The following is a 23241-nucleotide window of genomic DNA, read 5'->3' on the forward strand; positions in this document are numbered from 1 at the left end:
CAAGTGTAAAACAAATCTATTTGACGGGTGTTTGGAGACAAGCAGAGTACTATAGGAATTAGTGAAATGATGGAGACCTCCTTGGATATTTTCCCTGGCAGCCTGGAATTTTCCCCTCATCACTGCTTCTGGCTTCCTTCAAAACTTCCCTTAAATCTCACCTTCCATATGAAGCTTCTTCTGATCTCCCTGAAGACAAGCGCCTTCTCGCTATGGGATATCTTTAACGTATCCTGTTGTATTTTGTTTGTACATATTTAATTTACATGTTGCCTCTATTAGACTATGAGCTACTTGAGGGCAGGGACTGATTTCGTATTTCTTTGTAGCCTCAAAATTCAGCCTAGTATCTTGAAAACAGTAGGTATTTAATAAATACTCTTATAATTTTATAATTATATCTTATAATATGCTTATAATTCCAAGTTTGTATTCTCTAATCTCTTCTCTTCCCCCCTTTTCTTTAAATGTCAGCTAAAGTTCTACTTTCTGCAGTGCTCATTGATCTTAGTGACCTTTCTCTGAGAATTTCCTCTATCACCTGTCTATCCATCATCTATTCATCCATCTATCTTCTATCATCTATCTGTCCATCCTCTATCCATCATCTCTTGTTTATACACAGTAGTCTAGAAGTCGTTTCCACCATTAGATTGTACATTTTTGAGAGAGGGGCGTCTTTTTCCCATCTTTGCTGGCTCAGCACTGAGCGCACTTCCGGGCACACCGTTGGCACTTAATGCTTGCTGACTTGATTTGAAATCTGTTAATTTCAGGGACCGGGGAGAGCCATTATTTATTATGCTTCCATCAGTCCCCGAGTCTTTCCACCCTCAGCAAAAGGGGAAGACTGGGTGCAAAGTCAGCAGTGAAGCTCTAGAGCACAAGGCAAAGAGCAGCTGGGCCCGGCGCTCAGCGGATCTGGATTCAAATAATGACTGGCCCTTCTCTCTGGGTTAATAGATAATATCCTCCTGACCTCAGGTTCCTTATCGATTAAAAAAAAAAAAAAAAAGGCGTCTGGGCCGGAGGGGCCCAGAAGCCTGTACAGCTGGGGGATGGAGGTGCGGCTCCTGGGAAGGTGCGTTGGGCGGCTCCCCGGGTCTGGGGCTAATTCCACCGTTAACCCTTTCCCTCCCGTACTCTTCTGGTTAACTCTCCATCCTTTCAGTTTAACCCCTCCTCTCACCCCACCCCCACTCCACCTGCTTCCTGCGGAGGGATACCTCGCCTCCCCTCCCCCCGCTGCATTCACACTCGTCCCCTCCCCCTTTAGGTGACCCAGCCCAGCTGGCTCACGGTTAAGGCGGCGGGGGGCCGGGCCGGCGTAGGGGTGCAGCGGCTGCGCGGGGGGTGGGGCGGGCGGTGGGCGTTATAGACGGGAGCCGCCCGCAGGGCGGGGCTGGGCTTCGAGGAGAGCCGCGGTCATGGCGTACGCCAACCCCGTGGTAAGGTTGGGTCCGAGGCCGCTGCGGGCGGGCCCGCCCTCCTCTTCCTCCTCCTCGGGGCCCTCGACGCCCCAGCAGACCCCTACCCCGCCCCCTTCAAGTTCAAAACCGACGGCGCGGTCTCTGCCGCTGCCCCCTACCCCTCCTGTCTCAGTTCTGGGGAGAGACGGGCGGTCTCCCTATCTTCCCAGGAGTCCAAGGCAGGGGCTACACGGCCTCTTCTAGGGCGGAAGAGCGAGGTTCTCCTACCCCGGGACAGCCTCCCTGGACTGGGCCTGGCTCGGGCCTGGTTACGGGCTTTCCCTCGGTCCGGGCCCCCCCGACCGGTCCTTGTTAGTCTGCGGGAGATAAACTAAGAGGCTGTGGACCGAAAAGTCGTGTGATTCCAGTCCCTACGTTTTACAGATGGGGAAACTGGGTCCCGCTCCCAGTGACTTGTCCAGGGTCACACAAGTAGTCCTGGGAACTTCCGCGGGGGCGGCCCTCTGGGAGGGGGGGGGTTGTGGCAAGCCAGGTTTCGGCCTGGACTCAGGTAAGATTGGATGTAGTTAGTGCTTTGGAAGATCGGGAGAGAGATGATGGGTTCCGGGTCCCTGGAGCCATTCAAGGGGAGGCTGGCCAATTGCATTGCACCCCCCCCCCAACCTCTTTTTTAGACAAGACAAGTTTAGCGAGTTGGCCAAAGTCACACTTGGTCTGAGTGACAGAGATGGGATTTGAGTTTTAGGGTCGCAGGTTACTTTGCCTCCCATCATGGGCTTGGGGGGATTCCTGTTTAGTCGATTGTTAGACTAGGTGATTTTTTTTTTTTTTTTTTTTAGTTTTTATTTACCAGATATTTGCATGGGTAATTTCACAACATTGACAATTGCCAAACCCTTTGTTCTAATTTTCCCCCTCCTCCTTCCCCAGATGGCAGGCTGAACAATGCATGTTAAATATGTTAGAGTATAAGTTAAATACAATATATGGATACATGTCCAAACAGTTATTTTGCTGTACAAAGAGAATCGGACTTTGAAGTAGTGTGCAATTAGCCTGTGAAGGAAATAAAAAATGCAGGCGGACAAAAACAGAGGGATTGGGAATTCTATGTAGTGGTTCATAGTCATCTCCCAGAGTTCTTTCACTGGGTGTAGCGGGTTCAGTTCATTACTGCTCTATTGAAAATGATTTGGTTCATCTCTAGGTGATCTTTGAACCTCCTTCTGTCCCTGACACTCTATGAAGTTGGGATATTTGCGAGAGTAATTACTTTTTTGGGGTGATTGCGCTGTTTCTGAGGCAGGATTGGGGAAAATATATTTTGGAACCAAAATATAACTCCTCCCATCCAACAGTTGTTTGCATTCTTGTTTTGTACCTCTGGGGGCTTGGTGTTCTCCTGTTCATTTTTGTTGGAATATTGTTGCTTTCTTATACTTCCCCTTCCAATCTCAGCTGTGTTGGTATCTTTTAATTTCTGAGGATAGGGGAATTTGAATCAATAATGACTTGTGTGAATAATAATAGAATTTATCTAGATCTTTAAGGTTTGCAAAACAATTTATAAAGCGTCTTTTTAGTCCTCAACCCTGGTAGATAGGGGGTATTATTCCTCATTTTATAATTAAGTGATTTGCCAATGCCACGTAGTCCCACCCCTTCATTTTACAGATGAAGAAATATTCCCAGACAGATTGAGTGACTTCTCCAGAGTCATATAAGTTGATAATTGTCAGAGATAGGATTTAAACCCAGGTCCAGGATTCAAGAACTTGTTCCACACGTGGTTTACAAATAATGTTAATTTCATTTAAAGAGAAATTAGTTAAGACAATTTGAGTTATTAAAAGTTTAAGAAGTAATGAGCTGTTAAATACTAATATTCCATTGTATATTTCAAGTATGGCTCATATATTTATTGTAATTTGTGTTAAGTGTTTGTGGATGGAAATATAAATATGCCATCTATTCTGCTTTTTAAAGTGATTAGCTAATTCTAACAGCATTGTTTCTGGGAGGGAAATAGTCATCAGTTGTCTATGTTCTTTATATGTCTGTTTCTAATAAAGATTGGCTGTTGCCCTTTGTTCTTGAAAGGATCAAAATGACATCACTGAGTTAGTGTGCCCAACTGTGGCTGATCAGACCAGAATGCTCTGCCACAGGTTGGACACAAATATTCCCCGTGAACACTTGGAGTGGATTGTTTTAACTTTGTGCATCATGCGTTTCTTCTGAGCTAATTCAGTTCTGCTTTGCTCATAGAACACAACACCTTCTCTGGATGAGGGCAGGCCGTGCTGGGCAGTCCTGTGCCAATGTCTCCCATGTCATATAATCAGTTCTAAAGTTCTTAAGAAAGACCTTGAGAGTGTCCTTGTATCACTTTTTCTGACCACCTTGTGAGTGTTACCCTTTGTGAGTTCTCCATAAAATAGTCTTTCTGGCAAGTATAGATCTGACATTCTAAGTATGTACCCAGCCCAAAGGAGTTGTGCTCTCGGCAGTAGAGTTTGATTATTTGTCAGATTGGTTTGAGAAAGACCTCAGGGGCTGATATCTTATCCTCCCAGCTGATCTTCCTAAAATGATTCACATGGAAGCAGATTATTTTCCTGGCACGGCGGTGGTACAGTGTCCAGGTTTCACAGACATACAATAATGAGAGGAGCATAAGGGCTCATGGTCTAATACCTCTCCTGTCCTGTACTTCCTTCGGAGCCTCCCAAACATTGAGCTAACTCTGGCAGTGGGTGTGTCAACTTCATTATCAATGTGGACATTCCTGGAAAGTATACTGCCAAGGTAAGTGGATTTATCTACAGCATCCGAAACTTCTCCATTTACTGTAACCATGGTTCCACATATGGATGATGTGGTGCTGGCTGATGAAGCCTCTGTGTTTGCTTGGTGTTAATTTTTGGACCAAAAGTAGTGCAAACACAATTATCTGCAAACAAACAAACAAAATGTGTGCAGCAGCACTCCCTCCACTTTAGTTTGGGCTTGGAGCCTTTTCAAGTTGTAGAATTTACCATTGACTTTGATGTCATGTTTGTCCTCATTCAAGGCATTTGACAACATGGCTGAGGACATCACGCTAGAAAAGCATGGGAGCAAGACTGGGAAAGCTGGAGACCATTGTTTTTTGTCCAGAACACAGGCGAGCATCCCAATCGTGAAATTGATGAAGTTCTCTGGACAACCAAATTTTAGCATAATTTCCCGTAAGTCATCATGACTGACAGGCCTTGGTCAGAGCTATGCATGTTGTATGCAGACCTCTGTATTGCTCCTGGCATTTCTCCTGGAATTGTGGGACAGCAAAAACCATATCAACCATTTTTTGAAGCCACATTGGCTCCCAGATAGATGACCTTTCAGGTGAAGGATTAGTCTATTAAGGAGGACTGAGGCAAGAATTTTGCCAACAGTAACTGAGAGAACTCCCCCTGTGATTGTCATAGAACAATGTCCCTTTACCTTTATCTCTAAGAGATAGACAATGGAGGAATCTTTGAACTTCTGGGGCAAAACCTCTTCTTGCCATATAAACTGGAAAATTTTAGTCAGCTTTTGAATGAGCAATGGACCCCCCATCTTGAAAATCTCAGCTGGAATAGAATGGGCAGCAGGTACTTTGGCACATGAAAGGAGCCTAATGGTATTCAAAACCTTTTCAGTTGGAACTTGATTTTAACTTGAGATAAACAGTCAATGGCTTCGGCAATTATTGATGATGGCCTGAGAGCACTATAGAAGTATTCAGCCCATCTCTTTAGGATTACATCCTTATCATAAGTAGCCTTAAGTGTATCATAAAAGCGCTTTGGATTGTTACTATCAGCATGAACTGAATTTCACCTGCCTTCTTCCAGAGAAAAGATCCCACATCTAAGTTTTGATTGTACTTTACTTTTGATGAAATTGAATGCCATCTTCTCAGAGAGATGGATGAACTATCCTGCTGGTATACCCTGTGGAGGTCTCATTTTTCATTTAGCAGCTTATGAATTTCTCCATCTTTTTTGTCATACCAGTCTTCATGTTTGCATGCGTTGTGACCCAGATGAGCAATATATGCTATATGCTAAATCTCTGGAAGTTGCTGATCCACTATTGCCAATTGTGTGATGGTTCAATTTATCAATTTAGCATCAAACTGCTTTCCTTTCAGAGAAGCCTCTAATCTGTTGATACTAATTCTTCTGGAGTCTTTTTTCCTTGGGCTGCTCCTTTTGTGGATTGCAAATATTTAGCCCAGAGAAAATAAGTTTAGTACTCTGCATCACACATCGCCTTCTTTATTCTCACATCCTGTCTTGTCTCTTTTCCTTACAATCACATAGTGTGTTAAATGCCAACGTTTGCTGTGAAGATGCATCCACTTAGTTTTATTGTGATTAGATAAACATTTTTAGTGATGAGAAGGTCACGTGATGCATAAGTCTTCAGTAAGTGACCCTTGCTGTTGTAGTTTCTGACTCCATTTCTCCCAAGGACCATATTTGGTAGTCTGAGCCTACTCTAGCTTTAAAGTCACCCAGAATTACAAGCTTGCCTTTTTTGGCACATTGATAATAAGGGTCTCCAGGTCTTCATAAATTTTTCTTTGACCTTATCAAGGTTTGTCACACTGATAATATAGGCCCTAATGATAATGTCATGGCGTTTTCCTGCAAGTGACAATCATATTGTCATGAGCCTATTATTCTCTCCTCTGGAAGGCATATGAGTTTGTTTACTAGCTTAATTTTGATTGCAAAACCTATACCAGCTTCATGGTGGTCTTCACTGCGGCCTTTCCAGCAAACTATGTCCAGCTCCTACTTCAATAAGCTATCCTTTATTTGCCAGCCTTTTTTCACTTGGGGCTGCTATTTGGATATGATACCTGTTGAGTTCTCTTGCAATGAGAGTTGTTTGTCTTTCAGGTCTGCTGGATTTTGTGTTGTCTATAAGTATGTACACATTCCATGTATCAGTGGTGAGTGGAATCAACTTTGCAAAAGTGTTTGTACATTTTTTAGTATTTTGACTTCAGGATGAGATCCTGTTTGCTGCAGTAATCAGACCAGGGTTGCGTAATTGGGCAATTTTTAGGGGCACCTTTTCTAGCCCCTCATACCTGGAGGTGAGTAGTGTGATCCTTAAAATGCTGCTTAGATTCACCCCGGTGGTTGCTGAATCCCTTTGCTGCTTCCAATGAGATAAGGATCCTATGATCTGGACTGCTGGTGTGCAAGATCGTGACTACAGCTCCCAGGGATTCTGCACCTGCTGCTTCATTATTTGTCCATTGCCACAGGACTTTGAGATATTAATAGTAAAATGATATGGTGAGGTCTTTTTGTTTGTGTATAAATTTGGAATTAAGTGAGGCAGAATTGCATGAAGTTGCCAGCCTCACTCTTTCTTCCAGAGTCATCACTGCCCAGTGGCAGGACAGAGCCAAGACAACTGTCAGGTGGACATCAAAGGTGGAAAGCAGCCCTCTAAAGGGCGTGGCAGCCTTCACTTCAGAGGTACAAGGTCTTCCCTGAACACATCCTATACCCTACACACCTACACACAGAGAAGTCAATATAATTTTTTCCTTAAGAGTCCCAGAGGAGGGGCTTTGCCTCTATTGCAACAGAATCTTAGGGAAGAATTTGAAAGGATTTTGGTCCTAAGGACTTCCCTGATTTTAAATATAGTCAAATTTAGATGGATCTTACTAGAAAGAATCTCTCTGCTTTGTTTTCTTAGTGAATTTTTCTGGAGGAGAAGCTTTGATTTTTGTTGTCTATAGTCATGTAATTATGTTGAGTATTTCTTTCTTTTCTTCTCTCTCCTCTTCCTCTCCTCTTTTTTCTTCTTTTCATTATAGGCATTATAGTATTTGGATCTGAAAACTCTGTAGGTGTATATTAGTGTGTGTCTGGGTTAAGTAGGGCAAAGATTGTTTGAGAATATGCCATTTTATATTTCAATTGGGTAATGTCAGAGAAACTGAGGCAAGATAGAGATCAGAGAGTTTTTAATATTTTATTTGGATTTCTGAGAGGGAGAGATTTTCTGGGACCAAGGGTATCCATTTTGGTCACAGTGCTGATGTCTTAAAGCATTCAGCAGCATCCTCGGCATCAAATGTGAGATTCCACTGACTTTATATATGTGGCTCCAAGATTGGGGAGAGAAAGGGGTGAAGTCTGAACACTGCTAAACACAGGAATTTACAGAAACAGACCATCAATCCGGTTCTGACAGGTTGGGGGTAGGACCATAAATCCTGATAAACTGGGAGCAAAGGGAGTAGTCACTAAAGACAGAAAGTCTGGAACTTAGAGATGGAAGATGCCAATTAGGTATCTGAGATAGGACATCTGGAGTTTTATCTTTTGGAATGCCAGAGTGGCCAGATCTCTATATCCCTGATTATCTCAGTCCTTATGAACAGGAAAAAGGGAGTTGTAACCAGGGAGATTGAGGGAAACAGGCAGGTAATTTAGGGAAACTGAGGCAGGACAATAAAAGAACTGTGGCACAGCAGTTAAATAACTTTAAATACTTTCCATATTACCACTGGGTGATTTAGTGGAATCCAGAACTGACCAGTAATTAGCGTCTTTAGTTGTAGATAAGGAGTGTAACTTATATTATTCTGAAAGCTAGATCATTTAATATTGGATTTAATGTTTATTTTTTGCCCATTGATCAAGAGCATTTAGACATTTACATAAATTTCGTATTATTATGGCTTAACTAACCCCCAATTCCCCTGAAACTACTAAGGTTTTTAGAGTGTATTGGTTGTTGTATTTCTTAGCTTTATATGACAAGAAACAAGTTTTATAAATTGAATGATGGACTTGGAGTCAGCAGACCTAGGTGAAATTGGATGTATGTATCCTGGATAACTTCTTAGCACCTTAGTTTTCTCATCTATAAAATGAGGAATGTGGTATTATGGGAGAAGGATAGCTTTAGAATTTGGAAGACTTGCATTTAACTCCTGTCTCTGACTCATACCAATTGTGGGACTATGGGCAAGTCACTTGATGTGTAAAACAAATAATGCCTAAGTACCATAAACTTCAGAGACACTTCTAACTTGTATGAAGAGTTTTCCAGTTTCCTCACCAAGGAATTCCCCCTCACTGGTAAAATCAGTCATTTGAACTGTTTTCCCCCTTGCTATCAGGGGGTTGTAATGAGGAAGATGCTTTGAAAACCTTAAAGCAATATAAAAGTATATGTTGTCATTGCTACTTTAATCTAACAAGAGACCAGAATTTTGGATCTTATATCTGCTTGGTGGAAGAGACTGGCCATGGCATTAACCTGTAATAGGTGTTTATTTTGCCTTTCTAGCTTATATATAATAAAAATCCAATAATGGGATTAGTATACTTAATGTCTTATAGAAATGAAAAAAATCATTGGCCTTTTGAGAAGTGTCATTGGAAAAGAGGTTTATTTCTGGATCACCTAAAATTCATTCCTCACTCAGTAGGAATAGGGAGGTTAAACATTTGGCACATATGCTGATGACAACAATAACAGTACAACTTCATGGGATTATTGTTCCATGCTTCAGTGAAGTCTTCCAACTGGGTCTTGCAGATAGCTGCATGACTGTATTCCTCTCTTGAGGCAGGAAAGATTTGTGTCATGCTAATAGTATTGTTTAGGATAAGGAGGAAGCTTAGTACAAAATCATTTTGTGTGCTGTCTTTTCTCATATTTAAATGATGAGACGGGCCAAAGTTGTACATACTTAATCAAGGCTAAATAAATTAAAAGCTGAGAATTAAAAATCCTAACAATTATTTTTATTCAGCCCAAACTCTACAGATCTGTCATTGAAGATGTGATTGAAGGGGTTCGTGAGCTATTTACAGAAGAAGGGATAGAAGAACAAGTCCTGAAAGACTTAAAGCAGGTTTGTAGTAGTTAAAGTTTTTTTTCCCATCTAGAATCTCTTAATCTAGATAATTGATAACAACACAATGTTCTGCATTGTAATTATTGTTTATTATTTAAAATTACTGCTTAGATCTAGCTATTCATTTTGCTAACACTTAATATTTAAAAAAGTTGATTTTTCAATTGAAACAGATAAAACAATTATTTCTGTTTTTTTTAAAAAAGAGAATCTTTTCCCCCTTCTTATAGCTATGGGAGACGAAGGTGATGCAGTCTAAGGCAACAGAAGGTTTCTTCAGAAATAGTCACCCAGGCCCTCTCTTCACTTTGCAGTTGCCACATAATTTGCACCAAACAATACAGACGTCAACAGGTTGGATATAGTTTACGAAGGAGCATTGTGATTCAGAGTTACTGGGTTCCATTTTTTTCTAAATTAAGAAAAATATTGGTCACTGGGGAATATTTTCATATTCAATATAAACTCCTCTTGAAATGAGTCTAGGATAAATTTTTACCCTGTAGTTGGGGTACCATTACTAGTTTGATTTTGCAAATGATCACTAACCCGTAACTAAAGTATGAGGTAATAAAAAGATCTTGCATCAAATTAATAAAATTATTACTTAAATACTACCAAAGGACATATTTTATGGGCTAGGTTCTGTGGGGAATAGCTTAAGGAACCACGTGTATATGTGAGAGAGATAGACATCTACATAGGTACATGTATAATGTGTGTATATACACATACATATAGATAGATGAACATTTATTAACCTCCTTTTGTGTCAGACCCTGCTATAAGTGCTGAGAATAGAAATATAAACAAACAAAAAAATAAATGCTCAATCTACTTAGAGCATCACTATATATATTTATATATATATACATATATATGCATATATGTGTGTATATATATATATATATATATATATATATATTTAAAGCAAAACAGGAAGTGTATGAAAATAAGGAGAAAAGTAAGACTATTTCTTTGTTTTAGATTCACAAAATAATTATAGAAATCTACCACACGAATCTTACCCTTAGACCCTTTGAATCTGTTTTATTGCTGCTAAGGAAATGTTTCTCCTTAACTATAGTGTATCTATTTAAATAATATTGACTAGTTGATAAAAGATAAAAATTGATATTGTTGCTTCTGACTCAGAAAGATTTTATTTAGTTTTCTTTGGATTTTTTTTCCTGTATAGATCTTTTTTGTTTCTCTTGGCATATACATAAATAAGTTTTTACTAAAATAAGTTCAAAGGAACAAAGCTAGAATAGATGAATGTTTGCAAGAAATACACAGGGAATTAGGAATTAGTCAAGAAGTCCTATAGTATCTTTATTACTTGGATATGTTAGTGAGAGGTTCAGAGACCCCATTTGTGAATAGAAATTTTTTGGGGGGATGTGTGTTTGTGAACCTGGATGAAAAAAAATTTCATCTTTATTTTCACTAGCTTCTAATTGAAATTAAAGACTTCCATCACTTGCTGTAGCAATTACTTCTCATTTAATATCATGTAGATGTCTTTCCCCACTATCTCTTATTTCACCTTCTCATATGAGGTGACCTTTCTTACTTCTACATGTACTTTTAACCTTTATCTTGCCATCTTCAGAGAATTTTCTCCCCTGTTATTTACAATGTCTCTATAAAAAAAATCTTATTTTATCTAGCCTTTTCTGCTGTCATCTTCTAGCTTTCCTTCCTTTCATGACTCAATCCCTTGAGAGAGACATACAATTAGTGTCTCTACTTCCTCTGCCTTCTGGCTTCTGACATCATCATTCAACTGAAAGTACATTTTTCAAAGTTACCAGTGATCTCCTAATTGTCAAATTTAATGACTTTTCCTTCAATTCTCACTCTTGTGGATATTCTCTCTTCTCTCTAGGTTTTCATGACACTAGTTTTTCTACTTACCTTCCCTAATCTTTCCACTCCATTTTACTGGACTTATCTAGATCTTGCCTACAAATCCTGGGTATCCCCTAAGATAGTATCCTAGGATTCTTTTCTTCCTTTCTGTTTAGGGAATCTCATCAGCTTCTGTGAATTTAATTAACTCTGTGGAGATAATTCTTAGGTCTATGTTTCCAGTCCTAAGCTTCTTCCTCACCTTCAGTCTCATAATCTTATCAAGGAAGTCTGTTTCCCAGAAATCCAAGAACAATCCCGTATTTAACATCTTGAACTAAATGTATGGAAGTCATCTCAAACTCAACTTGTCTAAAATGCTTTAGCTCCACTCCTCCCTTCTTATATTAAGGGCATTGTCCTACTCTCTGTCACCAGATCTGCTACTTGCATTATCCTTAATTTCTCATTCTTATTCGTCTCGCCTATCTAATTTGTTTCCATATCTAGTTATTTCTATTTTTTCTGACATCTTTCATGTGTGTCTGCTTCTCTTCTTGCACACAGCTGCCACTCAGGTGTAGGTTCTTATCACTCACACCTGCTAGCCTCCTGGTGGATTGGCTTGCCACAAGACTCTCCATGCCAAACCACATTTTATTAATCAGATTTATTAATTAAAATGTTCCTAACATTCCTGTTTGACTCTTACTCTTGCTCATGTTCCTTGGTGAATTCCAATGTTTCTCTATTATTCCTAGGAGTAGATATAAAATCCTCTCATTGGCTTTTAAGCTAATCGTTATAATCTTAAAGCGACTGAGTGTTGGTAATTTTTCATAAATTCTCCAGAAGGTTCACTAAATGTGCTAAGAATCCACCTCTGAGTCAAAGTCAAAAATGTTAAGTGGTTACTATGTGTAACCACAAGATACAAAGAAAGTCTAACGACATTTCCTGTTCAAGGAGCTCACCATCAATTTCTTGACATTGATACCAGAGGAGTACATCCTTTGTGGCTACCTCTTGCTTTTGTGGGGTCCAGCTTGTTTTTTTGTTTTTCAGCCATCTTTCTCTTCATTGATAACTTTACAGCTTACTTCTGCCTACCACACATCTCTTCATTATCTTTTGGGTGACATTCAACAAAGTTATCAAACTCCTTGACTTTCAGCCATGTAATACCACCAGAAGAATGATGTTAAAAAAATGAAAAAACTTGGGTATAGAAATAGGTCCCTGGTGTCTTTACTGCATCCTCCAAAGGGTTTACAGGAAGGTAAGGGACAAGAATGAAATAATAGAGGAGCAAATCACTTTTCTCATCATTACAAGGAATACCCATATCAAGAAAATCACAGATGCACTAAAATATCAGAGTACTCATGACATTGTGGGATCCACTGACCACCTAATCCCCAATTTTCTATATTAAAAATACTGGAAAATGTTTCAAAGACCATAAAACTTGCTCTTTCCTGCCTATTTAATTTTGGGCTTGGCAGATTGTCTATTTACAGTGCCTATTAAAAATATTTGAACTGATGGACCAATTCTATAGATTGTCCAGATTATAGTATACAGTAGTGGAATGGATAATAAGTTTTTTTTTTTTTAAACTCTTTTGGGTGATCATGGACCTTGTAATAGGAATACCACCTGTTTATGTAAGTAGGAATGGCTGCATTATAGGGCAGTAGGGAAGAGGCCATTATTAGCATCATTTTTTTGACTTTCTTGCCTTTGAAACTTAAAAGACCCAGCCTATAGGAAATGAATATGTAAGAGTCTAAAGGAAATTCCTTTGCTTCATAGTTATGCCATTTTAGATCTTATATCACTTGTTTGCTACAGTGAACATGGAGGTAAAGTCTCATTTTATTTGTATTATTGTCTTTTTAAAAAAAACTTATAAATTGTATTCTTTTTACCTTTTGTTAATAGTAAAATAATTTTTATTACCCTTTATTGTCATGACTATCTTGATGCATTTTAAGTTTGGACCTGAATTACTATACCCTCCTGATATGTTTAGTCCAGAATAAATTTTTTTTAACATTCTGGGACTTGAAATAAGTCACCTGCAAACAAGAACATCCAGTTGACATGACCTCATTATAGGGAATCTTGTCTAGCACAGAGTCCAAATCATATCTCCCATGATATTGGCAAACCCTTGCTGGTGAGAATTGGTTTCTCAGTTCTTTGCTTTATTTTGTATTTGTAATCAGAGTGGTTTTTGAACAAAGTAACTTCCATTCTTTCAGACTTTGAGGAATCTCGCATGATTTAAAAAATAAAATTTTATTGATCTTTTATTTTTACATTGTCTTAAAATTTTCTTTGTATCCCTCTCTTTTATTCTTTCCTTTCTCTGAGAACTATCCCCTATAAAAGAATTTTGAAACTTGTATAATTTTGATGTATGTGTGGGAGACATCTGGTTGGAAGAAAGCCTTTAAGGTAATGATTTGTGCTATCAAAATACTTTTTCACAGTCAAATGATAAATAGACTTTGTACTTTTTATTCCTTTCTATTAATTGTATGCCTGAAAAGATTGGTCCTTTATAGAATGTTGTCTTGAAAGTCTGTTTTCTTCTATCTTCATTAAAGATGTCATTGTTTGTGTGTGTGTGTGTGTGTGTGTGTGTGTGTGTGTAGGTTTTTCTTACAAAAATGTTCATAGATATGGGGGAGCAAGCCTCTGGGCTGGTGGTTGTTATTATTCTCTTGATATACTTTTTTCGGTTAAGTTTTGAATGTTTTTCTGAACCTTTGATTTCCTCCCCTCTTTCAAATGCCTTGACAATCAATTTCTCTGGGCCCTCAAAATTGTGTTTTTCCCCAAAGACTTAGTCTAGTCAAGCAGTTCTTCCTACTTTATGCCATTTCTACTTGCTGATATGCAATGCTTGAAATAGTTATGTTCTAATTTTTTTTTGGAGATGTTTTATTAGGATTCTCATTGTATTATTTTAAATGAATATAACTTGTAGACTAACTTAAGTCAAATGTAAAAAAAAAAAAAAAGAAAAGAAAAAAAATAGCAAAAGCAGTTATTTTCCCCTAGTGTGTTAGGGCTGTTTCCTGCCATATAGAATGAAAAGAGTTGAGGGATCATGGGTAAATATACCCCTAACTGAGCCTTTGGTTTAGGGAATGCCCAGATGAGAGAATTTCTATCACTTTCTCTGATTTATATTGCTTGGATCATTTTCTGCCTTTGAACGTTGTTCAGAGCCCTGAGAGGATAAGGACTTGTTCAGGGCTACACAGAAAACATGTGTGTCAAAGATGGGTCTTGGCACCTGGTGCGCTATCTGCTGCCCTGCCTCTCTATTCTGAGTGAATGGGGGTGTGAAGGAGAGCTGGTGACCCCAGCTTGGCACCTTTGCAAGGCTAAAGAGTGAGCCTTTGTTTGGGACTGGGATCGTGGGGGGGCCGCCTGAGGCCCGAGAGGCTGAATTCTGACTGCCATTTTACCTGTGTAGTTTTGATCCAGGAATTTGGTTTCTCTGAATCATGTTCCTCCTGTAAAATCAGAGCGTTGGATTAGATTTTTTCTCAGTTATAAATCTGTCTCCCTGAGAAGTCTGAACATTCCCATTGATTGAATCCCGGCATTTGGGGGATGATTTGCTTTCATCAGACCCTGTTGTATAGCGGAGCCACCTCAGTCTGTGAAGGGAATTGGACAGATTTGTAGCTGAGACTTAGACTTGGGGAAAATGGAGACAGATGGGAAAGTAGCTTTGGAGCCTGGAGGTGGAAGTTCTGCCTTGGTACAGTTTTGTGTAGAGTCTACCTATTTCTCTCTTTTTTCCATGCCCAGAGGGGGCAGCCATGGAGACCTCATCCCAAGAGATGGCAACAGTAGGGGGCAGGAGGAGAGCCCCAGTAACAGATAAATATTAGTGGGGCATGGCCCCTGAGGTGGCAGACATGGGGGGAGAGTTCTGTGACGGGGGGGCTCCCCTTGGCAGAGTGACTGAAAGGAGGGTCGATTGTGAAGGGGAGGAGAGTTAGAATCACATAGCTTCTGTCGCCTCCATGACGCTGGCTTGTGCTGGTCCAGTGGGTGAGAATTGATTTCCATTTGCTCACAAATGCTTTTACTTTACAGACTAGGATGAAACCATGAGGCTTGAGGACTTTCGCGTGCTCTGAGAAAGCTAGGACTTATTAGAGGGGAAAGGAGAAATGTCTTCAGCTGTTCTGTAGATCTTTTGTTTAATATTCTTTCTGTGGGATGAAATAAGTGCTAACTTATCTGAAGTATTGTTAGCTGGGTGCTGTGTATAGGAGCTAAGGGCATTTTCCCTGATGTCTGTAGGTGCTGAGAAATGATATTTATTCTGAACTTTCCTGGGAAGGATTGCTTGGGAACAAAGTAAGCCAGACTTAGTCTACATAAACCTAGGTTTTAGAAGCTAGTGATATTCTTATTAACTTATTATACTTTTTTATTATTACTATACTTTTATTATTACTGTACTATTTTATTATTCCAATTTGCTGTTGTACTCCTGGCAGAAGTTCCATTTGAACTGTTTCTATTTATCATCCCACCTTCTTTTTTCCCTTTTTAATTTAAAACATTAGCACGTGAAATAGTTTTTAGTTTTTATTTATCTTTTGAAGATTTTTTGACCCTGAGGAGAAGATAAAGGTTCACCTTTACTTTCGCCTTAACCCTATTTTATTTCAAAGTCAAATTTTGGAACACTTTTTCCATTTTCTGCTCTTCTGAGTAGATATTGCAATACTCCAATTTTGCCACAAGATGGCAATATTACCAGTGATTAAGATCTGGACAAAAAAGTTCTGCAACTAGCTCAGATATTACTAGTCTTTATTCAATTCTCCATTTGGATTCTATACTCCAGATGTTAGAATAATAGAAATAATTACATTTAAGACAAGGAGATTTTCCTCCTCTTCTCCATTTTTAATGAAGTAGTTCAAGGCAAAGAAACAATTTAGACTGTTTTTGTAGAGTGCAAATTTAGTCTTGTTTTTATACCTTTTTATCTTCAGCCCTCTTACAAGTGAGACTCCTAAGTAAATAGTCTTATAAATCTGAGATGCCTCTTAATTACAGTACCCCCTCGTTCTGAGGGATTTGATTTTTTTTTCTTTGTCTTTTCAAAGCCTTGGTTATACAAGGATTTGTATAGAATTCCCCCAGATGAAATAAGTAGTGACTCCTCACTATCTTGGGTATTGGGGCTGAAATTGAATTTATAGAAAAAAAAAAACTAAATTGCTTTAGTATGAAAGGAGAAAGTCTTAATGCCCCACTTAAATAAAATAATCTACAGATTAATGACTAGATCCATGAAGCTGTCATGAAGCTTATATTAATGACTAGATCCATGAAGCTGTCATGAAGCTTATATTAATGACTAGATCCATGAAGCTATCATGAAGCTTCCCTCTTTCAAAATTTCTAAAATTTTGGCTGAATGTCTTGACAAGATATATGACTGATTAAACTATCAGGACCATTTGGTTGGTTTTGTCACTTTCTGATCTACTAGTCTTGAATTTCAGGTCTTTACTGCCATCCTAGGATATCTGTAGCTCTAGATACTAGTTCAACTTTTTCCTCTTGTGACAACACGCCCAAATTGAGAAATGTGAAAAATAGCACAAATAATAAAAAATGCTACCAATAGCAGCTGCCCCCTTCCAGATTTTTAAATATCTGCTTTTTTCTTGACCTCTATTTGTGGTTACTTTATCTGTTTTTGACCTTTTGGGAATAGCTTCTCTTGATAGTGGTTTCATATCAGTATGAGGTGTTCAAAACCCAATGCCCCACAGGAACACAGTGTTATCCCATATAGTGCAACTCCCTTATGCTATAGGCAGGAAAATGGAGACCTGAAAAGGCTGCATGACTCTTCCCTTGTCACACAAGTAGTTCGAGGGACTTAGATTTTCTAACATACTGTGCATGCTTTATTTCATTTCTAAAAGAAAATGTACTGTGACTCTTTGATATTTTACAAAATAATTAAAGAAGCTGTACTTCTACAATATGAAATTGATGCAAATTTTAAGTAAAATTTTTAAAAGTTTCTGTAGATAGCCACATATAATTACAGTGTAAGTGGAGGTCAAGCCTATTGTGTTCGAACATTTATCTTTAATATGTTCCACATTACTCATTGCACTAACTTCTGGGATGAATTTGGTGTCAAAATTAAATAGCAATCTCTATAGGTTTTGATGAATTGCATTGTAAAATCAAACTGTTAATTAGTTAAACGTCTTTATTTCTCGGGATATAAACTTTTATTAACATAGTTATCTTGGCTCCTTTAAATACATGTCCTTCAGGATTCCTTGCATGTTCTTTTTAGATAGAAAGATTTTTTCCCTTAAGAAAATTGATTATACCAGTTCCAATAACTAATATAATCAGAGTTTGCTTTCCTGACAAGCAATGACTTTAGTTATACTGCTCAAGTTGTGGCCACTTCAGGTAATTAAGACTGATGTCACTGTGATCCTTTACTCCTGTTTTGACACTTGAATATTTCTAATGGAGTGCTTGTTAATGGCAAAACTGGAGATGAATTGAGGATAAAAATAATTTTGTGCTTCATTAATCACCAGGCTTTGCTGTTTCACTTTCTTTTCTTTTTCTTTTTTAAATAATAGAGCCTGCGTCTGCTAATGATCTCTTGAGAGAGAGATATTTTATGTGTTCATGAAGAAATGTCTTTTGTAGATAATTTATTTAGAAAACAAGTATTTCAGGTGTTTTCTTTGACTAGTTGAAATGAATCTTCTTCCCCCCACCCCCATTGCCCACATATAGAGAATGCTTTCAAGAAGTGTGCAAAGTGCTTGAGGTGTATTTTCACTGTACCTTGTGAGGTAGGTATTGCAGATTTTCTATGTTTTTAGGTGAGAAAATGAGGTTAAAGACTTGTGCCTCATGGTTATACTGGTATTGAGTTTTGGAGGTAAAATTCAAATCCAGGTTTTTAAAAAAAATAGCCTTTTAGACTAGAATAAATAAAGTAGGCAGCAGAGAACAAAAGAACAATTTACAAGGAACTGAAGAAAAGAGGTTCACTTGTGAATACAATTTCTTCTTCTATATTTGCTGTCTTAAATTGTTACTTGTCATCATATATTTTGAATCTTTCCTGAAGTTCTGCTTGGCACATGATAATATTCTCTTTTGTTTTGTATTGCTTTTCTGTTTTTCTTTTTGCTTATTCTGTTTCTTCAAAAAATTTTTTTAAAAATGAAAAAAATGCTTTTATTGATGCCTTTTAAAAATCACCATATATTCCTCTAGTTTTATTCTCCCATCATCCCACATTATAAATAATATTTTAAAGGAGAAAAAATGAGTAACTGATAAATTTATCAAAAAAGTCTTAAAGTATGTACATAAGTATTGTATGTGATACAACACTTGTTGTTTTTTTCCCCATCCCTTGGCAAAAGACAAGAAGTCATCTCCTCATCCCTTCTTTCAATCCATACTTGATCTTTATAATTTTATAGCATTCACATTTGATTTTTTTGATTTGCATTTTCTTGTTTACTTTGTTTTATTCATTGTGTGTGCGTGTGTGTATTTAAAATTTTTTTCCTTGGCTCTGCTTACCTTAATATGCATCTCTTCAAATAATTTTTCTGTTTCATGTAATTAAAATCCATTTTATTTTCTCTAATTGTTTCTTTCCCTTGTTTGTTTAAACATATTTCACCTACCCTTAGCTCTGATATATACAGTTGAACAAAAAGGCAGCTGGATGGCACAGGAGATAGAACACTGGGCCTCTTTTTCAGGAAGTCTTCACTTCAAACTTGGCCTCAGACAGTTAATAGCTCTGTGACCCTGGGCGAGTCACTTAGCCTCTGAGTTTCTTCACCTGTCAAATGGGGATAATGATAGCATTATTGTAAGAACCAAGTGAGATAATATATGTAAAGTGCTTAACACAGAGCCTGACACATAGGAGGTCTTATGTAGAGGCTAGCTGCTGTGGTGGTGGTTGTTATTAATCACCAGAAAGCAAGATGAATTAGAAATATAGTGAGAACAAGGGATAATGGAAGAGTCCAAGACCATGTTGTCATTAAACTATTAAAACCCAGAAGGCTTTGAGGAGGTTCGTTAGATCCTCTTAGAACCATTTATGGAGTATATGGGCAAGATTCACATAAGATATGAAAGCAGAGAATGATTATGCTCTCTATCTTCTTGTATATGTTGATTCCTACTTTAGTACCCTAATTATGTTGTTCATGCCGCAGTTTCCCTAAATTGTTCTGCCTCAATTCCTTGAACTGTTCTGCTTCAACCCCCCTGATTGCAACCCCTCCCCCCCAACCATTAGGACTGATATAATTTAGAACTGGCTGCTCTAAGATTATAAATTATCATTGTGTAATCTCGAGATGGGGAAGTTCATTCATCCTGGCTCCCAAGTACTCCTAAGTTACCAAGAATTTATGGTCCTCACCCCCCACCCTATCAGAACTATGGTCTGTTTCTGGGAATTCCTGTGTTTACCAGTGTTCGGACTTGTAGCCTTTCTCTCCTGATCTTGAAGCCACATATATAAAAATCATTGGAATCTCACATTCATTGCTGAATTCTTTGAGATGAATGTCTAATTCAGCCCTGGAGGAAGAATGGATTCTGTTCTGCCTCCAGACTATCTCTCTCTTAGAAGTCCAAATAAAATATTAAAAACTCTCTAATTTTTATCTTGCCTCAATTTCTCTGGCATTGCAATATGAGATAACTTCCCTTCCCCACCCCCAGGGTAATCTTCGTCCCCTCTTTTTCCATTGTTTTCTTAAGATCGCCAAGAATCAGTTCCTTTTTGCTGCTCAGAATTCCTTAACTCAAGCAGCTTACCAGTCTCAACCTCCTCAGGAGCAGGGAATACAGACATGCACATAGCAAATTAAAAAAAAGTTTCATTGTAAAGAATTTATCCAAAATTGTTTTGAAAAAGGAAATATAGCTTAAGATTAGAATACTTTTTGGTAGCAGGCAGTTTTTTGTTTGTTTTTCGAGGAAGTGAATAATGATGTAATAAACCCACAATAGGGAACTATAATTTATAATTTTGTTAAAATATTTCAGTAAATGCTAACATTTTGTAATATTTATTTTTGTTTCTCTGCAGCATCTTTAGTTATCCCTGCTGGTAGAACTATTCCAAATTTCACTACTACAGAACTGGTATGTAAGTGTGTATTCCCTGAACACTTCGTGAATGTTGGTGAAGAATTTATCTGTCTTTGACTATTCCTATGTTTCTGTCAGTATTTAAAATAGTTTTTACTTTGTTTATTCTTCCTTTTTTCCCAAATTCAGTTTGTAGGGATATGGCGATGCTGAGACTGGGTAGAAAGGAATGTGTGTGCCATAATATAGGTTGCTTAACAACAGAGGGAATATTTGGTAATTTTTGTTAGCATTTTTACTGACTTTTCCGGTGTTCCCCCTCCCAAAAAATACTTAGCATCTGCTAAGCTTGAAACTACTAGGGAACAAGGTTAGAATGTTTTATAGCTATTATATATTAGTTGAAAATCTGGAATTATTATAGTAGTATAAGTTTCTGGTAAGGTTGATAGTGTAATTGATAAGATCTAAATAAAAATTTGAGACTTCCTTCCTTTTTTTTTTTCCCAACAACAACAACTACGTTTATGTATAGCAATTTAAATGGAATCTTTTGCCTATAATTTTATAGCTTTATTAAATGGAGCTTAGAACAGCCTGATTTTTCTCCTGGGAACAAATACGAAAAATCACAAAGAAAATTGAAATGTTTGTCATGAGGTTGGAGATATTAGCACCAGTTATCCTTGGGCTTATTTTTATAAGTGTGCTCTGCATAATCCAAATTAGAGTTTCATACTCTTGATTTGTATTCTATCTTTTGAAGGGTAAAGTCTCTATAGAGCAGCCACTTAATTTACACTTATTTCAGTACTACAAAGATATATTATTTTTCACATGAGTACTTTTTTTTTTTACCAACACAAATCAATGTCCATCCATCTTATGAGTGGAGGTTAAGAAAATTCACATCCTAGTGGCAAACCTTCTACTGAGCTTCTTCACATAGAGGCTAGGACCTTGGGTAACACGTACAGATGATTCCTATGTCTGTCTCTGAAGCCTTTCTGGCTTGATAGGTTCTGCTATAGCTTGTATTCTTCTGGCATATCCTTGAAGGCCCACATACCATATACTACCCCTCATATGAAACAAGATTTTCATAAAACTGGATTGTCACCCTTAAAAACAAAAAAACCCTCCCCAAACAAACAAAAAAATTAAAATTTAGCAGAGTTGATGGGAATAATGGTGATATTGCTGATGGGGAAAAAAGAATGTCTTTTTATTGAAAATAAAAATTATTTAAAATTGTTTAAAAACGATTAATCATAGAACACAATTATAGACAATGACTTATTAACATTAGTGCTAAAGATGAACTTGGACCACTTGTAGAACTTGTATGACACTTAGTGGTCCTTGAACTTGATTTCAGAATTAGCAGCCTGGGCAAAAAAAGGCCGAGTCCTAAAAATAAGACAATTTTTTTGACTTGGTCAGGATACTAGTAACTTGGATAGAGCAAAGTGATTAAATCTGTACTAGTTTAGCTTTATAGTCTTCTATTTGAAAGCATCTTCATTTAGAGAACTCATTCCTAATGAAGTTCGACGAACATGTTATCAAAACTTTTATCAGGGAAGAGGGACAAAGGTGGGGATAAATAATATATTTTTGTTTAATTTCATGTGATAAAATTTTCACATCTAGGGCACCTCAAATTCCAGTGCAAATTATAGCCTTCCCTCTGGTATTGGTTATCCCATTCATGTACCAGCAGGAGTGACTCTGCAAACAGCATCTGGTGAGAGCAAACTTTATGAATGGTTTTTGTTTTAAATTGTTTTAGCTAATCAATTATATGTAATAATAGCAAATAGTGTGTTAGTGCTTTAAGGTTTGCCAAGTGCTTTCCATAAGTTATATCATTTGAGCCTTACATCAATCTTATGATGTGGATGCCCTTATTTCCCTTTTACAGATGAGGAAATTGAAAAGAGTGTAAATGGCTTGTTCAGAATCCTACCACTATTATGTGTCTGACTCATAAAGCAAACACTGTATCTACTATTAGATGATTAGGTCAAATGCACCTATAAAATGTGAAACAAAAGTCCTAACCTGTTTTAAAAAAAGCCTAGTGTTCTTCTAACTTTATTCCCCATATGAAGTAGATGTATCATCATCTCTTTACACAATTTGGTTTTTTAGAGAAGGCTTTCAGTAAGGCAGAAAGAAAATATGGTTAGAGTCCACAGTATGAAAAAATCTGACCACTTAACCTCCTCTTCAGCTTTCCCAATATGCTTCCCTCAATTTGACTTGTAAAAAAAAATACAAACAAACCCAAAACAAGACATCTTTTCCTGGTGCTGTGACTAGTCATCGAGGTGTTTCAGCCCAGATGTCAGGAATGCTGGAATTTCAGTGAAATCTCACAGAGCACAGCAAATCTTTGCTTTTAGTCTTGAGACCTCCAGAAAGTGAGGTACTAGCTGTGGGCCACATGGTCCTGTCCATATAACCCATTTATGTTTATGGGTTTAAACTGATGACACTGTGAGATTATTTTGGTTTGGAGGAATACAACTCCAATTGCATCTTAAATTAATCTTAAAGCAAAAACGAGATGCCTTTTGATAGTAGAGCCCAGTGTCCCACAGAATTGAATGGGCTTCTGTGCTTCCAAAGATCCCTGCTTTTAAGGATAGATGCTTCCTTTGTTGATGTAGATTGTAACTCCTCATTGCCAAGGTGAAAATGGTTTTTCTATAGCTAATGAAAAAGAAATTAGCCTAAAAAGTATGTATGAATTCCTTTATTTAGAACTGGAACATGTCTTTAGATGATCTAGTTAAAAATTTTCTCACTTAACAGATATGGATACAGTCAAGAGAGTTGAATTGA

At 37.8% G+C, this 23241-nt stretch overlaps 1 protein-coding gene across 1 annotated transcript in view; it reads left to right on the forward strand.

Annotated features, from left to right (window-relative positions):
• Positions 1 to 1291: 1291 nt before the first annotated feature.
• Positions 1292 to 23241, forward strand: part of GTF2A1L (general transcription factor IIA subunit 1 like) — a 48946-nt gene continuing 26996 nt past the window's right edge. Inside the window, exons 1-5 of the mRNA XM_074286795.1 lie at positions 1292 to 1448; positions 9259 to 9360; positions 9594 to 9717; positions 20390 to 20445; positions 22045 to 22138. Coding sequence (XP_074142896.1) covers positions 1428 to 1448; positions 9259 to 9360; positions 9594 to 9717; positions 20390 to 20445; positions 22045 to 22138 — 397 coding nt within the window. The 5' untranslated portion in view covers positions 1292 to 1427. The remainder of the gene's footprint in view (positions 1449 to 9258; positions 9361 to 9593; positions 9718 to 20389; positions 20446 to 22044; positions 22139 to 23241) is intronic.

Source organism: Sminthopsis crassicaudata, chromosome 2 (assembly GCF_048593235.1).
Source record: "Sminthopsis crassicaudata isolate SCR6 chromosome 2, ASM4859323v1, whole genome shotgun sequence".
In the NCBI taxonomy this organism is placed as follows: domain Eukaryota; kingdom Metazoa; phylum Chordata; class Mammalia; order Dasyuromorphia; family Dasyuridae; genus Sminthopsis; species Sminthopsis crassicaudata.